Source organism: Diplotaxodon limnothrissa, linkage group LG13 (genome assembly GCF_057381915.1).
Source record: "Diplotaxodon limnothrissa isolate DT_005_m linkage group LG13, D_limnothrissa_male_GT1.1, whole genome shotgun sequence".
NCBI lineage: Eukaryota > Metazoa > Chordata > Actinopteri > Cichliformes > Cichlidae > Diplotaxodon > Diplotaxodon limnothrissa.
This window is the reverse complement of record NC_140608.1, coordinates 21,703,720-21,728,890: the sequence shown is the minus strand read 5'-3', so window position 1 is coordinate 21,728,890 and position 25,171 is coordinate 21,703,720. Positions and strand designations below refer to the sequence as shown.

General features: G+C 40.8%; 1 protein-coding gene across 2 annotated transcripts; it reads right to left on the bottom strand.

Moving 5' to 3' along the window:
* Positions 1-1,671: 1,671 nt before the first annotated feature.
* Positions 1,672-25,171, bottom strand: lrrfip2 (leucine rich repeat (in FLII) interacting protein 2). 2 transcript variants are annotated; one of them, XM_085368870.1, is made up of 27 exons: positions 25,000-25,171; positions 23,688-23,833; positions 14,102-14,188; positions 13,621-13,680; positions 12,970-13,029; positions 12,783-12,821; positions 12,498-12,566; positions 11,447-11,494; positions 11,266-11,334; positions 10,984-11,067; positions 10,480-10,536; positions 10,056-10,109; positions 9,874-9,930; positions 9,440-9,511; positions 9,122-9,235; positions 8,642-8,683; positions 7,068-7,199; positions 6,605-6,676; positions 5,622-5,792; positions 5,443-5,535; positions 4,973-5,065; positions 4,197-4,298; positions 3,286-3,418; positions 2,988-3,158; positions 2,821-2,900; positions 2,611-2,715; positions 1,672-2,522 (listed from the first exon to the last, which is right to left on the bottom strand). In XM_085368870.1, exons 2-27 carry the CDS (start codon positions 23,793-23,795, stop codon positions 2,412-2,414), a joined length of 2,283 nt encoding a protein of 760 aa, XP_085224996.1. In that variant the 5' UTR covers positions 23,796-23,833; positions 25,000-25,171; the 3' UTR covers positions 1,672-2,411. The 2 variants fall into 2 exon arrangements, with proteins under 2 accessions (XP_085224996.1, XP_085224997.1); XM_085368871.1 differs by lacking the exons at positions 4,197-4,298; positions 4,973-5,065.

The following is a 25,171-nucleotide window of genomic DNA, read 5'->3' as shown; positions in this document are numbered from 1 at the left end:
CATTCCACCTGTCAGTCGAAGCTGTGTCAGCACTCTGTGTGAAGGAGGTTAAAGCAGCTCTGCCAGTGTTTCCATCAACACCTGAGGGACAGTAACTAGTTTAACACCTGCAGAAGACCAGAAAAGTGAGTGAACTGTACTTACCTGATTTACTCTGTTTCGTTTTTAAAGAAGAAAGCGAACCCGAGTTATTCTAGTGATTCCAAACGGGGACAAATTAAATTCATACATCTTTTGATTTCAGAGTTTCAAAAGTGGAAATTGGTGTAGGCTTCCCTCGCTCTATGCATAGAGAAGCAGAAATCTAAAAGATGTGCTCCACTTTTTAAGATTCCAAAATCAGCTTCAATTCTTTACTCGCACATCACAGTAATACAACCTGAAGTGAAGAACTCTGACAGCCCCTTTCAAGTATTGCTTAGCAGTGGGATTAACGTGTTAAAAGACATACATGGGAAAGAAAGTTTGACTGGAAACAACACAAGAAAAGCAGATAATATTTAATAAAAATGGTCCACAAAATTTGCAGTTTTGTTCTGTGGCTTTTTTGTAGCCTTCACTTTCAGGGCAGTGGGAATGACAGGACACCAGATGTTAGCATGAATCTTCAGCTTGGCCATTGAAGTATTTTTAGCTCATAAAAGAATCACTAAAGGGCCATAATGATGGGCTTCATTTGAGGTTTTTAAAATCCTCCTGGTTTGAAATCATCTTTCAGGATGCCAGCAATTTGACCATAAGATGGCGCTATAATGGTTGGGTTGAACATTGACAGAGTATCCGGTGTATGTGGTTAAACCAGCCTTGTCCTCGTTTGGCCCCTGATAACATTTTGGGCTTCTCTTCAGTATTAGAATCAAATGAAGACCTCTTGGTTAATAAGAACAGCTTAGTTTCTCGTCACTGGCTCCCTGTTAAATTAATTTCATTTCTTCTCACATGAATGAGAAATGATCTCAACGGAGCCTCAGTCTCAGAGTGACAGCTTACTTCTTGTTCTAAGAGTATCCAAAAGTGGCACATCATCAGCCATCAGACCCCTCTCCTGTCAAACCAGCTTTTAGTTTAGGTTCAAGAGACAGAACTTAAGTAGGTGCACCTTGCTAGACACCCCTTTGCCTTCAGCACTGTATTAATTCTCCATGGCACAGATTCAAAAGTGCTGGAAACATTCAGCAGAGTTTTCGATACATGCTGATGTGACAGCATCACACAATGATCCTGCAGCAGAAATCAGCCCAGGGGGCATTTTTCTTTTTAGTCTCAGTTTCCTGTTCTTAGGTGAAATGAGTGGCATCCAGTGTGGTCTTCTGCTGCTGTAACCCATCTGCTTTAAGGTTCAACATATTGTTGCAGAAGAAAATGCTCTTCTGCACAACTTGGTTGTGAGGAGTGGTTGGGTTATTGTTATTGTCCTAGCAGCTTTAAGCAGTCTGACAGTTCTCTGACCACTGGCATCAGCAAGGGATTTTCACCCAGAGATTTGGACCCCCCTCTGTAAACCCTATGATGGTTGTGTGGGAAGATCCCAGTAGATCCCCAGTAGTACAACAGTTCCCAGTAGAACTATTGTACCTAACATTTAAAGTGCCTTAAGATCTATGCAGAAATAATGTAGGTCGATTGTCCTACATAAAAAAATAAAATAAAATGGAATCCACACTTCTGTAAATGACACATTTATTTTCAAGAAATCTTTTAAATATTTGAAAAATTTCAAAGAAACCGCAACAGACACAGTTGGTTTTATATATATATATATATTCAAATAATAACTGCACCTTTATTTATTTATTTTTATTCCTTTTTAAATACATGTACCTGTTAAAACAATTATTGTTTTATTAAGCGGTGCAGACCCCCAATCTCCTGGTGTGAAAAGGCACTTCACTGTGTGAGAGGAAGTCAGGAAGGTGCGGGGCTGGAGCAGCCATCAGGGTTGAATTGTTTAAAAAGCATCATTATACTCATTCATGCAACTTATGGAACAAAAAAAACAAAACAAAAAAAACAAAAAAAAAAAGCACATCAAAAAACAAAACAAAACAAAAAGTACAGTCAAGCACCCAGTCAGAGGGAAATAAATCTCATGGATAACACGATGTAGTATAAAGCTCTGAAATTTTAAGTAGTGAGTGGAGAAATGTCCTCAGATGTATCTCCCAGCAACTCGTGTAGTTTTATTAGTCGTATTTCTGAGTTCATTCCCACACAAAACCAATGTCTCTTGATTCAGAAAAACAAAGAAAACAGTTCAGTTCGTTTGCCTGTGCTACAGGTTTTAAGTGTTTTTGGTTAGCTACAAATCTCAAAGTGTTACAGCTGAAAATGGAAATGTGCTCCAGTCGCAATATGGCAGTCAGAGGTCTGAGGTGCGGATTTAAGGGCTTCTGTGGTGACGCTGCCTTGCCTCATTGCTGTGACAGAAGGGCATTCCTGTTGGCCTTCATTTTCTCAAGGCGCTTTACTAGGTGGTTGTTGGTCATCTCCATCTCCTCTACCTTATCTAAAGCTGTGCGCAGCTGTGGGGGAGCAGACGGAGATAACACAGTCAACATTCTGCCACATCAGGTTTGTGCTCTGGGCTAAATCTGATTTAGGTGTTGTTACCTCTCTTTGAATTTTACGTTTTTCTGCTTTAAGTTCGTCCTCGATTTTCTCTGCGTTATCTGCCGCTGCCTTGTACCGGGAGACTTGCCCTTCAAGTCTGTTAATCTGGGGGAGAAAAAAAACAAAAACAAAACCCGGAACGGATTAGTTTCCCATTTTAGCCACAATACCAACTTTTTTACTGAGGTTTCTGCAAAACATTTCACTTACATTTTGTTCCATTGTACCCATTTCCTGTTCTGCTTTTGAAAGCTTGAATTTGTATTCACTAATCTGTCTGTTGGCATCTCCTACAGAGAGCAGAGTTTCAACGTTAAAAGAAAAAGGGGTGGTTGCGGTTTAGCTGTCGTGTAAGTCGGGTAGCGAGGTCAACTTACTCTGCATTTCAATAAGGTGCAGGTCTGTACCGTTTTCCATCCTCTCCCCATCTGTGTACGAACTGTCCACCTTTGAGTGTTTCTGTTTCTCCTCCTCCAGCTGATTCTTCAGTTTCCTAATCTGAGCCAAAAGTTCGTCCTTCTCCTCTGCCAACTTCCGTAGCCTGACATCTACAAAACACAAGAAGAGTACATTTAATCAAGCTGAAAACTTTAGTCTTTTCCAAGGAAAAATTAATGAAATGCCTAACTTGCTGTAAACATTCCCACTATATAGGCAACAGGTGGTCCAACTCACCCAGTGGACCCTCTCCTGCAGACTCCAGCACCTGGGCGGCCTCCTGGGAGACCAAAGTGATCCCTGAGGACGGAGACTCGTGGTTGACATCTCCGTTTGGTGTACCATCTGGGATGATGACCAGCCCATGTTTCTGTAGTTAAGAAAAAAAAAGCTAGCTGAAGCCTTGTTCTATTATACTTTTTTTTATAGGATACCATCCCGCACAGTGAGTGCTGTGGTTCCAGGATGTAACAGTTAATGATTTTAGAGGTTTAAACGTGTGGATCAAGACATTCATTCCAATGTTTTACACCCTGACACTGCACAGGCTGCACTAATCCAAGCCTGAAAGCACAAACTGGACTGAAACAACAACTGCTTGATGAGAATAATGATGGCTTCAAACAATGTTCTGCTTGTGTTCTGACAGGTTTTGCAAAACACTTTAATATTATTGCAAAATTTGATATCAGATAACGTCACCCCATCTGGCAGTGGGTAAAGAAACATGACTCTAGTTAAATCTATTGAACTGTTACAACAACACGTCCTAGCAGTGTGCATTCTCATCATCTGAACTCACATTGCTGTTATTGACTGCTTTTGAGATCCAAGTACTACAGTGATAATGTTTGCATACATTAGGAATTTTATTTAATGAAATGTAGTCAGGGTCAAGAACAAATTCAGCAGTTACCAAAAGTTATGCACAAGTAGGAAGCAGGGGAAAAAACAAAAAAACAACTAATTAAAATAAGTGAAACAGCAAAGAAAGCGGAAAGAAAAACAAAGCGGTGGAAGTAAAAAGTATAACAACAAAACAGCAGGCTTAGTTCCAAGAAGAACAAAAAAAAACAACAACAAAAATCTTTTGGCCAGCAGCTCTTTCCTGTAACCTTTATTTTTTTTTTGTCATTCGGTTGACCTACCTCTCCTGCTTTGGATTTCCCCTTGATGTCAGCGAGCTCATCTCTGAGCTCATCTCTTTCATTCCTAATGCAATCAAAGTACTCTTTCTGCCTCTCTAGGGCCTGGCCACATGGATGAGAGAAGACAAGAGAGAGGAGAAGAGGCAGAGAAGTTGGATAGACTTTGGATAGACATGCAATGCCACACATGCTGGAACAAGACAGGTACCATGCACAAACATGCACTGTGCATATCGAACAAAGAAGAGGGACGTAATAACAAACAGCACACGAGCAGAGAAGGACAAGGTGACGAGCTTTGAGGGTTAAAGGGAAAGATTAAAAGGAAAGGTAGAGCACAGGGGGTTGAAAGGGCACTGCTTCTGATTCTCACAAAAAAACAACAACTTTACATTAACACGATGCTGACTACATTAACAAATTGACCGATTCACAGATGGAACATGCATCTCATGCTGCAATTTATGGACTTAATGTCTCTTAGAGTTCACATGACCATCCTTCCAGAAATGTTGACCACAGCAGGCTTTAACGCCGTGCCAGTACACTGTTATTGTTAGCTGAGGCCACACAATCAAACTGAAATCTGTTATTTTGACATGCAAAAATCCAAACCGTATGTGAATGGGTTCTGTTATGTGCTAATGCCTAAGGGTCTCCATCATGCAGAGACAGCATGAGAGGCAAAAGAGCTGGAGCGGAGAGGGGGACAAAAAACCCCACAGCCATCGATTGCCTCTCATGTTCTGTCAGAGCAAAGGCATGGGACCTCCTACCGCAATCTTTTTGTCCTTCCAGTTTATCGTTTCCTGCAGGTCAAACACCTCTCTGGTGAGGGCATCTAACTTAGTCTGCATTTTCTGGCTCTCCTGGAGTGGTGTTGAGCAGCAACAAGAGGACACAACACAGGACAGGAACAAAACAAGAAAAACTGAATGGAACAAAGAAGTGAAAATGCACATGTATAGAGACAAAAAGACAGACACTGGTGAAACAGTGTGAAAAGACACTAATTAGAGCAGATATAGCTGGAATAGGAATAGATATAGAAATGAATGATTGATAGGATATATGGAATGAGAAGAACTGTCAGAGCAATAGACAGGATCTATGGTAGAGGATCTAGAGGCAGGCCAGTGCCAATCAGTCCTTATCAAGCTAGCGCAGTAGTTTCCGAACATCTTCCGCAGCCAGTACAGACACATCAACACTAGGCTGAAAAAAAAAGTTTAAGGTTCAACAATACCTCTATAAGCTCATCTCTCTGGCGGATTCCCTCTTTCAGTTCTTCTTGTTTATGCTGGAGAACTGTACATGTGTGTTTTTGTCTTTCTAGATCCTGAAAGCACAGACAGAACATTTTAGCCACAACTCTTCTGTAAAGAGTTTGGGACGTTACAGGTTACCACACGGGAGATTTATCACCTTCGACTTTTCTTCCAGCTCCCTCTTCATCTCTGACATTTGCTCCTCCATCTCCTCTATGACATCCTTGAGTGTGTCCACTTGATAGATGAGGTTGGCTTTGTCGTTGTCCAGCTGTGCATTCGATACCATGGCTTTCTTGTACTTCTCCTCTACCTCTGTGAGTGACTCCTGATAAAGGTTTGCAACATGTTAATACGTAAAAAAATTAATTAATTATTTCACACTCCACCTACATGCAACAGGTGCGTTCTCTGGTATAAGAACAGCTTTTGTAACACATCAAACATGAAATGGCCAAACATGCTACACATGTTTAAGTTTCAGATTAATAAAAAGATATTTAAAATACAAAACTGCTATTAAAAATACTGAATATGTAATTTGGGACTATGTAATGCACAAATGGTGAAAATGATCATACAATAATAAAAATGCCTTCAACCACTTTCAGCAGTGAAATAAGGCAGAAAAAAAAACTGAGTGCACCAGAAAGCAGAAAACCAGTTAAAAGTGCACCAGTTGTATCCAACTATCAAGAACATAAGATTGTTAGTAAACTACTCTTATCAATAAAAACATACAGTTTCCTTCCTTAGAGGACAGGAAGTTGCGGTGAAAGTCAGTGAGCCAGAGGGCCATTGAACCCTGTGCCAAAGAAAGCCTGGGTGGAAGAAATAATTTGAAAGAACGACTGATCTGTCAGCAGGTGGAGCTTTTACTCTTCTTCTTAAGACATTAAAAACCAGCACTAACTGAGGGAGTGTCTTCATTTAAGATCAAAACAGGAAGAGGGAGAAGACCATGCAGGAATAAAGAGTCATTGCGCAATTCTGACTGGTAGCAGGCAAAGAAACAGCTGTGGTGTTAGGAGCTACAGGACAGACTTCAAGGGGTGTGAGTGGGGAGGCAGTGTGAGTTAGTGAAGTCATGCTGCTCCCAGAGGACAAGAGAAGACATGCTGTGAGCTCAAGCCCCTCTACCTTCAGCTCTTTAAGCCCTTGCATGTACCGCCCTTCTACATCCTGAATCTGGTCCTTTAGTTCATAGATATCCTGTAGAGCAGATGGAGGGAATGGTTGGGGTGAACTGGGGCATCAGAGAGGTTGGGGAGTATAAAAGGGAGAGACAACAAAGCACCCGTGCTGCCATGTCAAACAGTCCAGCTGACATACAGATGCCCACTTAGAGACAGACAGTGTCATGGGCACATGTCCCATCCAGTCCTCCCATGCACACACACAGAAAACTGGTTAAAGCAGACACAAAGAACAGCAGGAGGGCAGCAGAGGCAACGCTCCAGAAGGAATATGTGTTTACATAAAAGGCTCAAAAACACAATAATCAAACATCCAAAATCAAATTGGAATTTTGTGTGCTAACTTCTAATCAGTTATTCACTAATTATTATAGAAAAGTGACACTGTGTGTATTTGAACTTCTTACCCTAAGTTCACTCAGACTGGTGTCGGGGTCGTAGGCGCTGCTGGTGTCTGTGCTACCTCGACGTGATGAGGTACCACCCAGTGATGCCAGGGTGGCTGCCGAGAGGCCTGGGGTGGCACACCGGGAGGATGGCTGAGGACATAAAGTACCCCAAACCCCAGTGAGAAAAACAAACGCAGCACAGCACAGCAAAGCAATCATCTGATACTACATGGCTCTTGAGTAATCCTGTTCTATTCAAATCCACCTGAAAGAGAAACCAGCTCAGACTCCCAAACGGCTGTTTGTATACACTAGGTTACTTTTATTCCCATTTTTTTGTGCTTGCATGTAATACAGAAAATTAATTCCCAGTGGAATTTGATTTATTGATGACTCAGACATTACATTTAATTTTTTTTAATTAACTTTGTGATGAGGAGTGCAATAGTTGCAACCAGAAACAGAAATGTGTCTGGTGTCATTCTGCTCTCCACATTCCTTTGTATAATTGTACTATAGTTGTTTACACACACACACACACACACACACACACACACACACACACACACACTTTCTTAGCGCTACCTGGTGAAGCTGTATGTGCGATCTGAAATGAAACACTCGCTAACCCTGCCTCGCGTTGATGTGAGATAACATGATAATAACACAGTGAGGGTGACACGCATCCTGGCTCTACCCAGGATGCACCCTTGCCTAAACCAAACAAAAGCCTCTCTAACAGTGAGAAATGATCCGATGGAGATCATCTTCTGATGTGCGCTACATGTCTGAAAAGCAACAATATTCCGACCTCTTATCCCCAAGACTGTCCAAACTGTCCTTTGAAGACATCTGTTATAGCAACCTCTGCATGACTCAAACAGGATGTACAGAAGTCTTGTGCAATCCCTCAAATCTCTATAGGTGTAGCAAAATATGTAAATAGGTGTAGCAATTTATCAAAACGTAGCAAAATTGAAATTCAAACCAAACAATTAAGGATGACTGTTGTACCCGTACTTATTTTGGTGATGTTTTGAACTAATCAAATTTGGATTCATTACTCCATAAAACATGTTGCCACTGATTTTCGGTTCGGTTCTTGTAACCTGGCACACCTCAGGCTTTTCTCCCCGTTCCCCTTACTAAACAACAGCTTCTTGACAGCCACACTTCTGCTGAGACCATTTCTGAGGCTTTAGTGAACAGTACGTCAGATGGGTCTTTCAGGTCCTGTGTCAGGTCTATGCCCTATTTCTTAACGACCTCTAAGGGTCTGTCTTCTTCACTTGTTCCATTTTCTGCCTGTCAAACTTTTAAATTAGGGCATTTTTCACAGTTTCAACTAAGAAAAAGGGAACAAATGATTTGTTTTTACTTCAGGCTGCTGGCAAGACGTCTGTTATGTGTAGAAATGATACTGGTTATTATGTGTGTTTTTTTTTTTTTTAAATACCTGAATGATTCATAGGTCAGTGTTAACTAGCTTAAAAATTATTTTGCACAGTATCCCCAAAACACCATCATTGGAGATCATTTAATTCTTTGCTTAAGAGAAAAAAAAAAAAAAAAAAAAAAGTAATGGCACTTACTCTACTATAATCTGAATACTGCTTGTCACATTTTTCATCCAGCTGCAAAGCAAGCAAGAAAAAAACCCCATCAGTTTAGTTCATATTCATGCAATAAATTAGGAACATACAACCTGTATGGTCAAGCTTGAAGCCGTTTCCTCATCTGTAAAAGCAGTTTACAAGTTAATATGAGTTAGGTAAAAGTGCTGCATGTTCACAAAAACTACAGAGCTGACAGCTGATCAAGACACCAATACATTAGATACCCAGCAGTCCATGCTGCAATCACAACCACTGCAGTGGCCCACAGCACCCTACTATCAATAACAGATTAATTTCCACACAAAAACAAACAAAACAAAAAAATATGAATGAGTTTTAAATACCAAATATAATTTTTAATCGTGCGTAAGCCACTTCTGTCATTTTTATTTGTAAGTAATTTGTGTTAGACTCCATTCCCAAGCACACCGTCTGGAACTTTGTTCAGTCACTTACAGCATCCAAATCTGGAATACTCAAATCATCAAGGTCAGACACAATACTGCCTCTTCGGTTGGAGCGGCTGAAATAATCAGCGGCCGATTCACTAATGTCCAAGAGGTCAGAAGACTACTTACAACAGGCGCAGGATGAAGAGAGAGAGAGAGAGAGAAGAAAGAGGCAGAGACAGGATAAGAGAGGGCCACTGAGTAAAACACGAGACAGGATAAGTACACATGAGTATTACATTATTGATGCCCAGTACAATACAATTAAAAAAGCAAAAGCGCTTAAGTTTACTGCCACATCAACTACCCCATTACTACAGCTCACCCCACTGTCCCTCCTGCCTCTGCTACCGCGTTCCTGGGACACACTGCTGACAGTGTCATCATCTGAGGAAGACTGACACAAATACGCACACAGACAAACGTCACAAAATGAGGAATCACTGTACTTTTATACAGCAAACAGCAACTGACAGAATTCCAAGTCTTGGTCTTAAATAGAATTGATTTACTTTAAAGCAGCAGTAAGAAACCTAATTCAATTTTATGCATTTAGGATAATTATCTCAGATGCATCAGCTGGACCCAAGTTAAACCTTGCTACAACTTCTCAGCCTGCACAGAACTGTTCACACACTTGTCACACAAAGTCTGTCAAAAATGCTTTCCTGAAACGGTGAGAGGAGGTGAGGAGGAGGCTGTTAGCAGTAGGTTTTTGGGTGCTCTCATGCAGATTGGCGGTGGTTTTAAGGTGCTCACCACAGGGCTGCTACGAGTGGAGCTGGCTCCAGAGGAGTACCAGCTGTATTCAGAGGGCTGTGGATGGGATGAGGAGGAGGACAGGATCAGCATGGAGCCAGACATCACACTAATGGCATAACAGTAAACTGCTGTGGGATGACAATGCAAAAATAACGTGGTTCGACAAACAGAAGACTTACAGCTCTTGAACTGTAGCCTGAGCCGTAAAGGCCAGCATCGTCGCAAATAGAGGCCTGAGGGTACACGTGGGAGACAACGTAGGACTCAGCAAAACACGAGAGCACACATAAATCTATGACGCACTAGCTAAACAGACTCTCTTTTAGCCATGCAATAAACAAATACTTGGTTTTCCAACTTCAGCTTGGTTTCAGTGCTCCACATCAGAAGCCTTGGCTTCACACAGACTTCTGTCTTATCTAACCGAAGCACAAAAATCTGCCCACAGATAAGTGCGCAGAGTCCAGGAGCTAAATATAAGCAGACCCAGCCACACTGGGCATCCAATCTCATGTACGTGGCTGTGACAGAGGGGGGAGGTCTGCCTCTGAAGGCAACTAGAAGCGTGCAGAGATGCTGGCCACTTAGAGAACAAAAACTGACCGTGCTGTAGCTGCGAGACAGCCCTGTGCCAGTGGTGCAGGGTGAGGAAGTGGTGGCCTGTTGGAGAGGAAAGGAGCAGGGAAAGGTCACCTTAGAGGACAGAGGCAGACCATTGTGGAAAAGTGAGGCGGTGAGAGAATAAAGAGAAGCAGCGAGTGGAAACAGGACGAATGTTTTGCTGAACCTAACACATTTAGGACTTTGAGCTCAAAGTGTGATAAGACATGACATGTCCATTTAAATAACACCCTGGTCATAGTAATTTACATGAATTCAAATGATTTTAAGAAGTGTGGGTATAAAGTTCTGAGCAACACTATGCGCCAACTGGTATGTTTCTCTCTACCCTGATTATTATGACACACAAACAATGCCCCTTATTACAAATATCTAACACATAAAAACTCCACTAAACGACACCATGCAGACAGGAATAGTCAGCTTCAGCTAGCTCCATTTTCAGTGAGTGTCTGTCAACTAAAAGTTGCACAGCAAAGGACCAACCCGATAGGTAGAGGTGGAGAGAAGAGGTGGTGGTTTGGTCTTTGTTAGGCTGGTGTAGTTCCTCTGATCGTGGTACAGCCCAGTCTGGAAGGATATAACCACCAACAGAAATTTCATCCTCTGGTGTGTGTTTTATTAACACTTCTTGATCTATGCGCCACTTCACACAGTGATGACAAGTAAAGGGTAAAGTCAGCTGCCAAGAAAATACCACTGCAAGCCACCACAATGACTCTACACCATCTCCATGCTTGAGATCACAGCCAAGACAACAACACTGACCAGAAGGTCTTTCTTTGAGGGCCGGGATGAAGCCTTCTTATGGCTATGCAGATCATTGTACACAGAACTCTGTTCAACACAGAAAAACAATGCAAAGAGAAAGAAAATGCAGCTGTAATGGGAAACAGGAACTTCAAGAAAAAGAAAGTTATAAAGAATGGCAAACACCTAAGTTTCATACAGTGGAGCGTGAACTCTTGAGCGCAGAGCTAGTAGAGATGCCATCAGACTGAGGAGGAGAGACCACAGAATTATGATCGGATAAAGATTAAACAACAGAAACAACCAAACGAAAAAAAAAACATCTGGGATGCTGTTAGGTCAACTTCTACAAATGCATGCATATGTTTGGTGTACTAGACACATAACTGTGTTTTGAAAAAGCTTTTGGTAATGCTGAACTGTACACCCTGCTATTCTTACACAGTTTAGAATCTGTGACTTTGTTTCTTTGTCTGCCAACTCATGCTGTACGACCAGAAACTGAGCAACCAAACTTGACACGCACACTGCCACTCAGGCCCCACAAGGTTCTTTATCCATTTCAGATATGATGTTGTCATTATATCACCTGGCAACCGCCTAACAATGGACATTTATGTGCCTATAACACCTTTTAAAAGCATTGCATCGTTTGTATTTATGACAAAATCCTCTCTCTAGATAGATATAGATATCTATCTATCTGCAAAACTTCACTTATGTGTGATATATTATGAGGCCATCAGGGTGCCTGTCAACAATCTAGGAAAACTACTAAAATTACGTATAACCGTAACATGACATTATATTGCCCTTATATTACCTACAACACCTCAGGAAAGCACTGTATCACTTTTATTTCACAGCCAAGACCACAAGCAGGGCAAACAATACAGTACTATGAGCATATACTAGTGGGTAGAAATATACCATTATGATATCTAAGAACCAGTGTCAATGTGCATGCATTTCCAGCACAAAGAAAAAAAAGAATTTAAAAGCTGAAAAATGTCACACCAAGTTTTCTTATGAATGAATCAGAATCATAAAGCCAGGCATTCAGAAAATATCATGGTGCAAACTGCACTGAAAAGGCATTTCAAGATTAGTAGATGAGAAACTTCAACAAAAAAGGTAACTACTCTAAAACAGTTGCCATCTAGGAGTTAGATCTGCTTGCAAAAATAAGGTTAGGTGAATCTACTATTTAGCCTTCAAACTACTCTCACACATATGCACAGAGAACAAACCAAGGCATCTTTTCTACGGGAACTGGATTGACTCTTAGACCCCAAGTCACGTATTCCTGATGACGACGACTTAGAATAAAAAACATTAAAAAAAAAAGATAAGCAGGGAATTTCTCAGAGAAAACTAAAGCAACAGTCAATACTGTCAAAATAAAACACAGTTCAGCCAAATCTTAATATATATAACAACTGGTTTCCACACAAGAGCAACGGCTTTCACACATTAGTGTGCCCCTATGAGTGTGCAGTCTTAATAAACCTGGCAGGGGTGTATTATGTACGCACCCTGTAGCTGCGGACTGACGTGACATCATCATCCAGCCCCTGTTAATGTGGAAATATGGAGTCACAGTAGAAAAGCAGATAGAGAGAGACACACATGAGTGATGAGAGATTAACTGTATGCCTAAAGGGGAAATAAGAAAAGGAAATAGAGGGAGACAAAGAGGAAGTATGTAGGGGAGATACAGACCCGCTGATGACGGCTGCTGGATCTACTACTACTAGAGGCTCTGGCTTTTTCTGCGTCAGCCTAGATTCAGGAAGGAAAGTTGGAGTGAAAGCAGAGAGATCACTGGAACACTTGGTTGCTGTGCAAAGCCCGAGCCATTCAAAAAAACCTCTGCGTGTTTATCACCAAATGGGTGTCATAAACATTTGCAAATGTTAGCCTTTTCAAGCAAAACGGCAGGATTAATGATAAACTAGACATGCTAATATATTACAAACCTTTGTCTCATTAAACAGCACACAGTGAAAACCTATTTTCTGCATCAACACACCAACACAGATTAATTTCATGCAGAAGTAGTTCATAAACATTTAAGACACTATCATTTCTTAAGTAGCTGGAGGAGTACAGCTAACGGTCCAAACCGCCTCCTTACATACAGACTCACCCACTCTAAATAAAGTCAAAGGCCAAAGCCTGCTCTCCAAATACACAGTCACAGATTATGGTGTCTCCAAAGCAAATACACTGTTGAGGCATATTTCCACAGTGAGGTACATAGTAGTCAGCAAGTCAAGTGTAGCTAAATTGTCAGGGTTGACTGGGACTCAGTCCCACACAACAGGCTGTGTTAGTGGAAATGGAAGCAACAACACTGCCTCACTGGCCTACCATCCACTGGTGGATCTGACCCCATTTTCTGCTGCTACTGCTGGATGAGCGGTAAGAAAGCTGGGCAGAGGGAGGAAATGCCAGGAAAAACATACAATCATATTTCATTCAAAACTGCTGAAACGGAAAAACTGGGTGACATTTAAACCAGGAATAGAAGATTTTTTTTGTTGATTTGTGGACATGCAGCACTTTCATTTTTTTCTTTCCATGGGTATATTTCTGTATGTGAACTGTCACTGTAGACTTTCTTTTATGCTATAAAGCCAACAGCTTGTAGATCGTCTGCTGTGGATGCAGATGAACACTTTGCAAACAGGAGGTAGCGACAAAACATTAAAATGTGATTAGCAGAAAGAAAACAAGACCAAATCCCATAGTAAAATTACAAAACATTTGTGCTAACAGACACAGCAGTAAATCAGAGTACCTGATGGCCTGAATTACGGTCAGAGTATCTTTGCCTATCAGGTCCACTTACCTCTTTCTGTTGCCGTTCAAGTTCCCTCATTCGAATGTCTCTTGCCTCTGCCCGAGCCGCCCTCTTTGCTGCCAGCCTCGCCTCCGCCTGTAACACACAACATGAACACACCTGTCAATCTCAAATGGAAACTTATAAAAGGTATAAAAGAGACAGCAGAGCGCTGCAATAAAAATAATCACACTGTAGAATTTACATGAGTATGTTTGAATATTGAACAGTTTCCTGTAAAAGAGAAGGCATCTGGCAGACGTGGGTTGATTTCATTTCTTCACACTCGCTTGAAGGTCGTGCTGTCACATAAGATGAAGCCCTGCTTAGTTTTAACAACACATCAACAATAACAAATCACCAAAAACGACCTAGTTTATGGATCTACCAGGATGATAAAGACAAATTAGTGCTTATTTAAAAAAGAAAATTATAATAAAGAGATTTGTTTTTATTTCACAAACACTGCTTTAATCACACAGTAGAGACCACTCAATGTAACTGTAAAATGATCTGCTCTGTAAATACCTTATTCTTAAGCAATATCAAAGATTTCTCTATTGAACTTTTTTGTTTTGCCTCGACAAAAATAACATTAATATTCGCTGATTTTGTTGTTGTTGTTTCTAAACTCAAATATTGCTACAGGTGCTAAAACGTCTGTCTTTTTACGGTATGGAAACTTTGCAGAGTCCATATTACATTGTGGACCAGCTTCCTCTGTGCCACAGCTCCCGTTGAGTGCTTGGGATGCCTCATCCCCACCAACATGTGCTAACCATTAGCTTCAGGAGGGCTAATTTAAAGCCCTCACAAGGGGAGATGCCGATAGCGCACAAATAAACTGAGAAGCAGAGCAAATAGAAAAAAAACAAACAAACAAAAAAACAACATGAGTCAGCCTGAAAACAATTTCACAATATCCAAGTGACCCTGAAGCACAAAACAGCTATAAATAAAAGCTAACCTGAATACCAAAACTCCTCTTTTATTGCACAATTTGTTGTAGTGAGTCAGATTATAAACAGGAGATAATTTTACAGAGCATGGAGGCTAATGTGAGCAACCCCTTCACAGCTCCGATTAGACACAGGTGACTATGTAGCCTAGCCTTTCATTGGGTACTGAATACGGCATACCAAACATGCTCTGAAACTAAACATGCCACAAACAGAGAATGGCAAACTTGTTCGTGAAACTATAAGCTCTTTATCTCTAGCTAAAAGGCAGTCCATAAATACTGGGGGTAGTGTGTACAGTATCTCACTGCAGACAAACACTGTCAGCATTCCAGCAATTTCTTATCTCCACTGCCAGAATCGAACGCCTGTGGACATACGCTATTCCCGTTTCAATAATAGCCTGAAGCGCACAAACACAATTTAACAATCTTGTTTAGCAGATGAATTATCATTTAATCCTAACAACAAATACAAGCTAGAGATGTTCATATCCAGACATGTTTTAATAGATTAGTATCAGCTAAAATACATTAACCAAACTCTGATCTTGTCCTTGCTGCATTTCCAACTAAAGCCTGCCAGTGTTCTCTTCTTAAAAGACATTAGGGATCAACACTGCAAGCAGTTCACTGCTCTGTGACTGAAAACCAGAGTGCCACTGTGAAAAATTATTTGGTCACAGAAGTGACTCAACTCACACTCAGGCTGGCAAAATTAGTTAAGTTCCAACAAAAACAAACCCATTAGTAGGGCTGGGCTATATCATACCGTTCACGGTAATACCGGTGTAATTTTGGGCAACGATAGGAAAATGAAATATCGTGATAGAATTAGAGATGGACCGATCCGATATTACGTATCGGTATCGGTCCGATACTGACCTAAATTACTGGATCGGATATCGGAGAAAAATAAAAAATGTAATCCGATCCATTAAATATCACGAAAGCACCTCACAAAACTTGCAACACGCCGTAACTCGCCTCAGAACGTTAGCACATCGGAGCAGTAGGCATCACGTGATAGAGCGGCTGTGGGATGCTGGACCTGTCGGTGGTCTGGATAGCATTTGGAGCTTCGCTAGCAACCCGGCATTTCATCTCCGACAAAGTTATCCCCGAGAGAAGTAAAGCAAGTGTGTAAGTCCATCTCTGAATGTTTGTACAGCATTCCTGCGTTAAGCTTAACAAACGATATATGGAGCGAGTGCCTCTTCTTGCTGCTACTTCAATCATGAAACTGCTTAATGATCAGCTGATCGGCTTTTCTGTCGCGAGTCCGTCTCTCTTGTTTGTTTTTGGCCCACTTTGCACCAGAAAGAGGAAACCAGCGGCTGAACAACAGCAGCACGTTTAAGCTTGATAAGCTGTTGTTAGAATTTATTTAATATTACTTTCTACACCAGGATCTTTTTCTACGTAGCTGACGGCTGGTAACTGTGCAGGGGCGGATCTAGCAAAGTTTAGCCAGGGGGGCCGATAGGGCATTAACAGGGAAAAGGGGGCACAAAGACATACTTTTCTTTCTTATTCTCATTTAAAATGTCTAGCTTTTAATAAATAATTATCTGACACCCAAAGTTTTAATTTGATGTAAAATGAATAGAAGTCCATTACTGTATATAGTAACTATTAAGTCTAATATATACAGTGGGGCAAAAAAGTATTTAGTCAGCCACCGATTGTGCAAGTTCCCCCACCTAAAATGATGACAGAGGTCAGTAATTTGCACCAGAGGTACACTTCAACTGTGAGAGACAGAATGTGAAAGAAAAATCCATGAATCCACATGGTAGGATTTGTAAAGAATTTATTCGTAAATCAGGGTGGAAAATAAGTATTTGGTCAATAACAAAAATACAACTCAATACTTTGTAACATAACCTTTGTTGGCAATAACAGAGGTCAAACGTTTACTATAGGTCTTTACCAGGTTTGCACACACAGTAGCTGGTATTTTGGCCAATTCCTCCATACAGATCTTCTCGAGAGCAGTGATGTTTTGGGGCTGTCGCCGAGCAACACGGACTTTCAACTCCCGCCACAGATTTTCTATGGGGTTGAGGTCTGGAGACTGGCTAGGCCACTCCAGGACTTTCAAATGCTTCTTACGGAGCCACTCCTTTGTTGCCCGGGCGGTGTGTTTTGGATCATTGTCGTGTTGGAAGACCCAGCCTCGTTTCATCTTCAAAGTTCTCACTGATAGAAGGAGGTTTTGGCTCAAAATCTCACGATACATGGCCCCATTCATTCTGTCCTTAACACGGATCAGTCGTCCTGTCCCCTTGGCAGAAAAACAGCCCCATAGCATGATGTTTCCACCCCCATGCTTCACAGTAGGTATGGTGTTCTTGGGATGCAACTCAGTATTCTTCTTCCTCCAAACACGACGAGTTGAGTTTATACCAAAAAGTTCTACTTTGGTTTCATCTGACCACATGACATTCTCCCAATCCTCTGCTGTATCATCCATGTGCTCTCTGGCAAACTTCAGACGGGCCTGGACATGCACTGGCTTCAGCAGCGGAACACGTCTGGCACTGCGGGATTTGATTCCCTGCCGTTGTAGTGTGTTACTGATGGTGACCTTTGTTACTTTGGTCCCAGCTCTCTGCAGGTCATTCACCAGGTCCCCCCGTGTGGTTCTGGGATCTTTGCTCACCGTTCTCATGATCATTTTGACCCCACGGGATGAGATCTTGCGTGGAGCCCCAGATCGAGGGAGATTATCAGTGGTCTTGTATGTCTTCCATTTTCTGATGATTGCTCCCACAGTTGGTTTTTTCACACCAAGCTGCTTGCCTATTGTAGATTCACTCTTCCCAGTCTGGTGCAGGTCTACAATACTTTTCCTGGTGTCCTTCGAAAGCTCTTTGGTCTTGGCCATGGCGGAGTTTGGGGTCTGACTGTTTGAGGCTGTGGACAGGTGTCTTTTATACAGATGATGAGTTCAAACAGGTGCCATTCATACAGGTAACGAGTGGGGGACAGAAAAGCTTCTTACAGAAGACGTTACAGGTCTGTGAGAGCCAGAGATTTTCCTTGTTTGAGGTGACCAAATACTTATTTTCCACCCTGATTTACGAATAAATTCTTTACAAATCCTACCATGTGGATTCATGGATTTTTTTTTCACATTCTGTCTCTCACAGTTGAAGTGTACCTCTGGTGCAAATTACTGACCTCTGTCATCATTTTAAGTGGGGGAACTTGCACAATCGGTGGCTGACTAAATACTTTTTTGCCCCACTGTATATATATACCCTAGTAAGCTATAGTACTTTTTCCTTTGGGAAGGTACCATCTGTGCAGTCTGCAATTCTGTTGAAGAAAGATGTTGAATTTATTTAATATTTTAATATATTGAAAAATAATTGATTTCTGTGCATTTTTTTTTCCCACACTGCATCAAATTAAGGTTGATTACGTCGATTAAGCATCATGAGGTGGAGCGTGAGGGGTGGTTCCCTATTTTTTATTTATTTATTTTTGTTGTTGCTGGGAGTTGGAACCCTATTAGTTAGGTTGCTTAATATTTACGCTAAGTACTCTTTAAAATACCAGAATAGGGAGGATGGTGTAGGTTTAAGTTTATTAGATTGATCAGTATTGCTGAACTATGAAATATTTTTTTTGCATACAGGTATAACAGAATATCTTTAGTGTAGTTGTTGTTTTAAACTTGAGTATGAACTTATACAAAATGCAGCAAGATATTTAAAAAAAAACCAGTTTTGTTGATTAAAACACACTATATCGGATTCATATCGGTATCGGCAGATATCCAAATTTATGATATCGGTATCGGTCATAAAAAAGTGGTATCGTGCCATCTCTAGATAGAATATGGGTAAAACGCGCATGCGCAGTGCCTTTGTTTACATATGCACACGGCGGCGACGCAGAATGAGAAGAGCGAAAGTGGATCGTTGAATGAAACGGATGAACCAGAATTGATTTGTAAAAATGCTGCAACTTCAGTGGTGTGGAACTGGTTTAGCTTTCGTCCGTCAGATACACAACAAAGCACTATTTTTAGTAGAGCATGCTAGCGGGCCGTGTTGTTTGGAAAATACGGCACACTTAAACTCAATCCTTTGATTTTTCTGAAAATCGACAGTGCCCCTTATAATCCCGTGGGCCTTATGTATGAATTCTGGTTGTGTTTACTGACCTCGAAACGATTTTATGTCGTACACGGCACTCGAAAATCTGTCAAATGTTTTAGTACGACTTTGCTAAGCTACGAACCCGCACCGCTTGATGGATTGTCGGAGCATTACGGCTATATTAGGCAGGCGCCTCGCGGAGTGATACGTACTGTGCTTCAACATAATATTACCGTATTGTGTGTGTGTATATAACCTCTTTTTAAAGTTTTGTGGATATTATACATGGTTATGCTGAGGATATGTCGGCCAGTTTCCACTGGAAATGCCTTTTGGTTAAACTGTCAGCAAGGAATTTGCATTTGCACTGTTACGTCTTTATATAACTTTAATGCACATAAAAAACAGCTGCTTGTTTAAGTGAAAATACATTGATGGGGTTTTTTGCACTAATAAAGTTGGGGAGTTGTAAAGCATGTTGTCTAGTGTCAATTATATCGTCAGTCATATCGTTATCGCAAATTTCCAAATGTATATCATGATAAATATTTTTGGTCATATCGCCCTGCTCTACCCATTAGTCCTCCTTTCTCTTTGCTCATTAGGAAAGATGCACCACTGACTGACATCTGCAAATAAGATGACATTTACCAATGGAAGAGGCTGATGTTTCTATCTTCCGTTTCACACCAGTGTTCAAAGAGAGAGTGATAAATACAGAGTTCTTTGTTACCCCCACACAAATGGAAAAGGGAAAAGAGAGAGAGAAAAGAAACCCCAAACAAACCAAAACACACACCCCTAAACACACACACAAAAAAAACAATAAATAAACTAAATTAGCAACAGCAAGAGCAGACAGTTTTTTATTTTCAACATTGTTATCAGGCCAGACCTTCACAATTGGCACAACCATACTAATTAGCAAAGATAAGTACCTGTTAGTCGGTGCAGACTTTCACTTTCACTGTTTAAAATGACAACATCATTGGCTAAATATTAACCTCAACTCCAAATTAAGCCCTGTTATTGCCTGGTTTCTGTCACTCCTGCAGCCTGTACAAAGACTCATAGCGATGTAGAGGGAGCAATGAGTAGACAGCAAGTAGACAGTCTAACACCACAGTATCAAGAGTTAATTTTGATTAATAATAATTTACCAACTTCATGAACATATAATAGCAACTCCAATATTTTGAGCAAGTCGCTTATGAAAAATAAGTTGTGGTTTGGATGTTCAGTTTTATTTGGGGATATATGTGGTAGCCATGTTTTTGCCAGAACAGACGTTTGACCTACGGTAAACTTAATATCCTGCACTGTGATCTGTACAAGGTGAAAAAGGAAGTAAAGTTGCAAGTGTGTAAGAGAGACCAAATGAGAAAGCAAATGAGATGGCTGGCCGTGTGCTCTGCACCTGTTGATCTGTCTGACAGTATGACCTGCTCTGCACAGCAGCACAGCTGAGCTTCTCTGTCTGTCCTATCTATAGACTGGCCCATCCAGCCTTGCTCTCTGACTGCCACATCATGGGCCTGAGAAGGTAACCCGAGCAGTAGAAGTTCGCCATTAAACACTCCTCCTACACTTGAGGCAATAAGATTAATCCACCATATGGGGATATTCACCAAAATTCAAGTAATAAGAAATGTAACAGAAGGCTCCTTTTCCTCTGGTTTATGTCAAAGTAAAGTGACTTGAGTGTTGGGAATAGTGTTGAGAAAACACTTCAAGACATCTGAGCTCTCTGAAAATGTGAAACTTATTAAAAAAAGAAAGAAAGAAAAAAAAGAGCAGATTAATCGGTACACGATCTATAAAATGCCACTGTAAAACCTGAAGCAAAACACACACTGTACAAGAAGTTAATGTAAATGTCAAAGTTATTGTAAAATTAAAAATAAGTATGTGGAATGAGGAATCTGTATTCAAGGTTACTGTAATTAAACCCCAATTCTCTGCAAAATAAAAAAACAAACAAAAATCTTTCAGTCTGTAATAACTGGAAAATGCCGGGCTGTGAGAAACTGACCAATAACTTTTTAATCACCTACAATTCTTCATAATAAATTCAGCAGTAAATGCTGAAATTTATGTAATATTAATATTTAGATAACATACTGTACATTATCGCAATCTGAAATGAAACAGTCAATATCGAGCTTTTTAAATTGACCTTTATTTATGCAACAATCTGCTAAACAAGATTGTTATGTTGTGTTTGTGCGCTCCATAGGAGACTCAATGCCACATTTACAAGGGAGGTCTGTTTGAGCTTGTTTTAACTCCAGTGGAAATAATTATGATAGCTGATTAGTATGTCCTCTATACTAGTCCTGTAAATAGCAAACCACCAGGTCTCGGCTCTCTTTGAATTATACTCAACCAGTCCTTGAAAATGCTAACTCCTCTATGTCTTACTTTTAGAAATCCAAATAATAATTGTTAAAAACAGGTTTTAATGGGGATAGGAGTGGTAGTGATTGTATCCCAGCAGCCATCCAAACGCTTATGAACACAGACTGTAATAGGTGCTTTGTTCTTTGAACTCTTAACACTCCTAACCATATAAGGAAAGTTGTACACTTTCCATTGCAACAGCGACTTGGTGATATCACAAATGAAATCAAATGGACTATGAACTATAGTTTGTGCACAGACACTCCTCTCTCTACATCAAAAAAGACATGCATGGCTTTGTTCAAATAGTTGACTCCTTAGATCCCTATCTGAGGGACAACACCTATGAGGTGATAATCTAATTCTAATACTTGTCCCCTGCTTGATTTGTAAGCTGCCAGTATTCCAAAGATTGAGTGCCCAGTAATGTAAGGGGCCTCAAAACTAGTCTGGTGATGGTGCAGGCTCAAATTCACAGTCACTCTCAGTCGGGGACTGTGCCAAGACTTTAGACTGGTCGACTTTTGGCTCTCCTGACCACAAGGTAGGAGCTGCAGAGGTTTAAGAATCTGGGCAGGTGGTGACGTGAAACAAGTTAGACACTGACCCCTTGAACTCCCTAAACAGTCTAATCTCTGGTTAGCAGCACAAAGAGAATGAGACTTAGGACCTGACTGGGAGGGTTGGATGACTCATGTTTCTATGATGAGCCTGTGTAACTATAAAGAGAGCAAATGGAGCCTTGTGCTTAGAGTTCAAGAATGAGGAACTGCACCGCTTTCGATCATCAAAGACTTCGCTCTTAAAGGTCAATATAAACATCAACTAAAGGCTGATATTTATCGTTAGGTTTAAGCTTTTAAAGGCAAGAAATTATCTGATTTAGCCTAAATTTTACAGGAAAAAAAACCTGCAGAATCACTATTACATGCAAATATGAATTTAAAGATCCCTTTAAAAACTATTTAAAACAATACAACAAGAACCAAAAACAATATTTGCTTTTTCTGCTGTTATCCACAATATTGTGGAGAAAAGTGAAGGAATGAAAGGCTTGTAGTGGAACAAAATGGAATAATCCCAGGGCATGTTGTTACAAGCCAGGCAGCTTTTTTCTTTGCCTGCGTTTTTCCTTCGTGAACAAAAACACTACAAGTGAAGTCAACCTCTGTGGACTCCAAAACAGCCGTCTTCACTTGCTTCACAACTTAACTAGAAAAACACAAACATCAATATCTAAATATAGATATGAAGGTTTTTGATAATGCAACTTTGAGCACCACACTTCAAATTAACATCAGTCGCCCTGCAGTCTTCGTACACCTCTCTAATTCAATGTGCTGTTAAACTAAACTGATAGCTAACCTAGTCTGAAACCTGATAGATTGCATACAAGTTCTGCTGAGTAGCCTTTGGTCTCAACTTTCAACCAGTTTTTCAAAAAACAACACTGGAACATCAGTAAGGTCAGCCAGGTTACTCCAAACCTGGGCTCTAAAATTGTTAGCTCAATTTCAAATGGTGTAAAAGCTATTGGTAAATACTTTCCACAATCTCTCAGGCCAAAAGATAATTAACATTTTTAATTCTTTTTGTTTGAATTCACACAAATGTAAGTAAAAAAAAATACTTCTGTCTTCTTGAAATGTTTCACATTGATGAAAAATCATTACGATGACCTGAGTTTTTTCTTTGGTTTAAGTAATTGCAATGATAGAATAAGGGTTACAAAAAGTAAGTAGACTCATGCATTTACATTATAAAGCTTAGGCAAAAGATTTAATCGCCATGTTCAGTTTAAAAGGGCTCTCACAAACCATAATGCTGCTTAGGCAAGCATATGAGTACTGACAATGCTCTTAAGAAACTACTTGGTACTACAACTGGTAGTTTTAAAAAGTGATGGTTCTGTTGCCCGGGTTAGCCACCCTTAAATTGACAAATCAGTCTTCTGTCTATACTTGAAGCCCCCATTATCTCAACGAGGATAAACAAGAACATTTGAGCTGAATAAAAATCTGATTTGCATTGATTCAGATTGCATAAGGGGAACCTTTTATGGAGAAAGCATCCCAGGTTCATTGCAGTAAGCTTCAAAATTAATGTAGGTGATGAATGACCTTACCTCACGAGCAATGCTACTCAGCGCTTCATCCTCTGCTGAGAACCGATCTTTTAGAGGAGCACGCTTTCTACCAGTGCCTTGTGTCCCCATGTTAGTACTGGAACTCATACTGCGTAAGCCCAGGAGATGGAAACGTGTGTTAATTCCTGGAGGAACAAAAGCAGATAAAAATAATTTCAACAAGTCAGTAAACAAAGTCAAATGATAGAATAATTAGACATATGCCTTTTGGCTGTGTTTCACGGTGTATGCGTTCTGCACTCCCAACTCAGACACTTCATATCTCTTATTTTCACTCCTGCAAAAACAGACCCTTGTATGGCACCCACAAGGGCTTTGGATAAACACTTGTGACTGACATGAACCAGCTTTAATGTGACATGCATATAGAAGGAGCTCTGGTAGCTTAAACCAGCCAGAGATACCAACCCAAAACGCAGCATGATAAAGTGTACAGAATGAATAACACAATTAATTAAAAAAAATAAATCTACAAACAATACCTGTCCACTGATTACGCTTGCATTTTAAGTTGATGTAATGGGTATTCCACATGCGTTGATAGACATAAGAGTAATATTAGAGTTAACATTATCACTAGACAAAAGCCCACTGTGGATGGCTGGTACAGACACGGGGGGGAAAACGCCTAGTTTAGGATCCGGCTGAGTCAGAGGATCCAAGTGAGACATGAGCACTCCATGCAGACGTTTGATGAGCTAAACCGCGTAGGTCCAAGAGTCAAACGCACTAATCACAGACGCTGCAGGCAACTTAACGAATACTGATCCTTGACAAAGAATAGGGTGATTAGCCACCCATCATTAATCAGCTGGGTTAAGTTACCACCCACTAATAAAGCTGGAATTACCCCCTGTCATATAAGCAAAATAACGGCCTCAGCTGGGTTAGAACAAAAGTAATGCAATGAAGTGAGGCAATGTGTTGCTCCTTAGCGTTAGCTACCAGCGTTAACTACTGTTAGCTAGCTCTTTGCTGAGCTAACTGGGAGTGCTAACTAGCATTTCGTCGTTCCCGAATTCATATTTGAAAAGTTCCCTTATTAGGTTCTCATTGAGCTTTCAGCCCAGCTAACGCTCTAGAAAACGAGAACTATTTAGACGTGTCCATCCCCCGGCAATGACCCCCACCCCCCAGTCCCGAAGACCTACCTAAAGCTAGTTCACTTGTTTAGCTGGGTAGTTAGCTTGGATAGCTAGTGGGGCTAACCTCGACTCTCCAGAGACAGACAGGGCAAATTGGCACTGATCCTCCAGTCATATTTCCCAGCCCCCCAAAAACAATACCTCACCTTCGCGACACCTTTAAATAACCCGCGATACTGTCGAGGTGTTATCCCTTGTCTCCTGGAGTTTCAGGGGTGAGCCATTCGGGTTCTCTTCAGAGATTGTTAGTGTTTTTGTCCGCAGTGACAGCTGTCATCAGTCCGCCTTTCCACCGCTCCTCACTGCCCTCCTTACCCA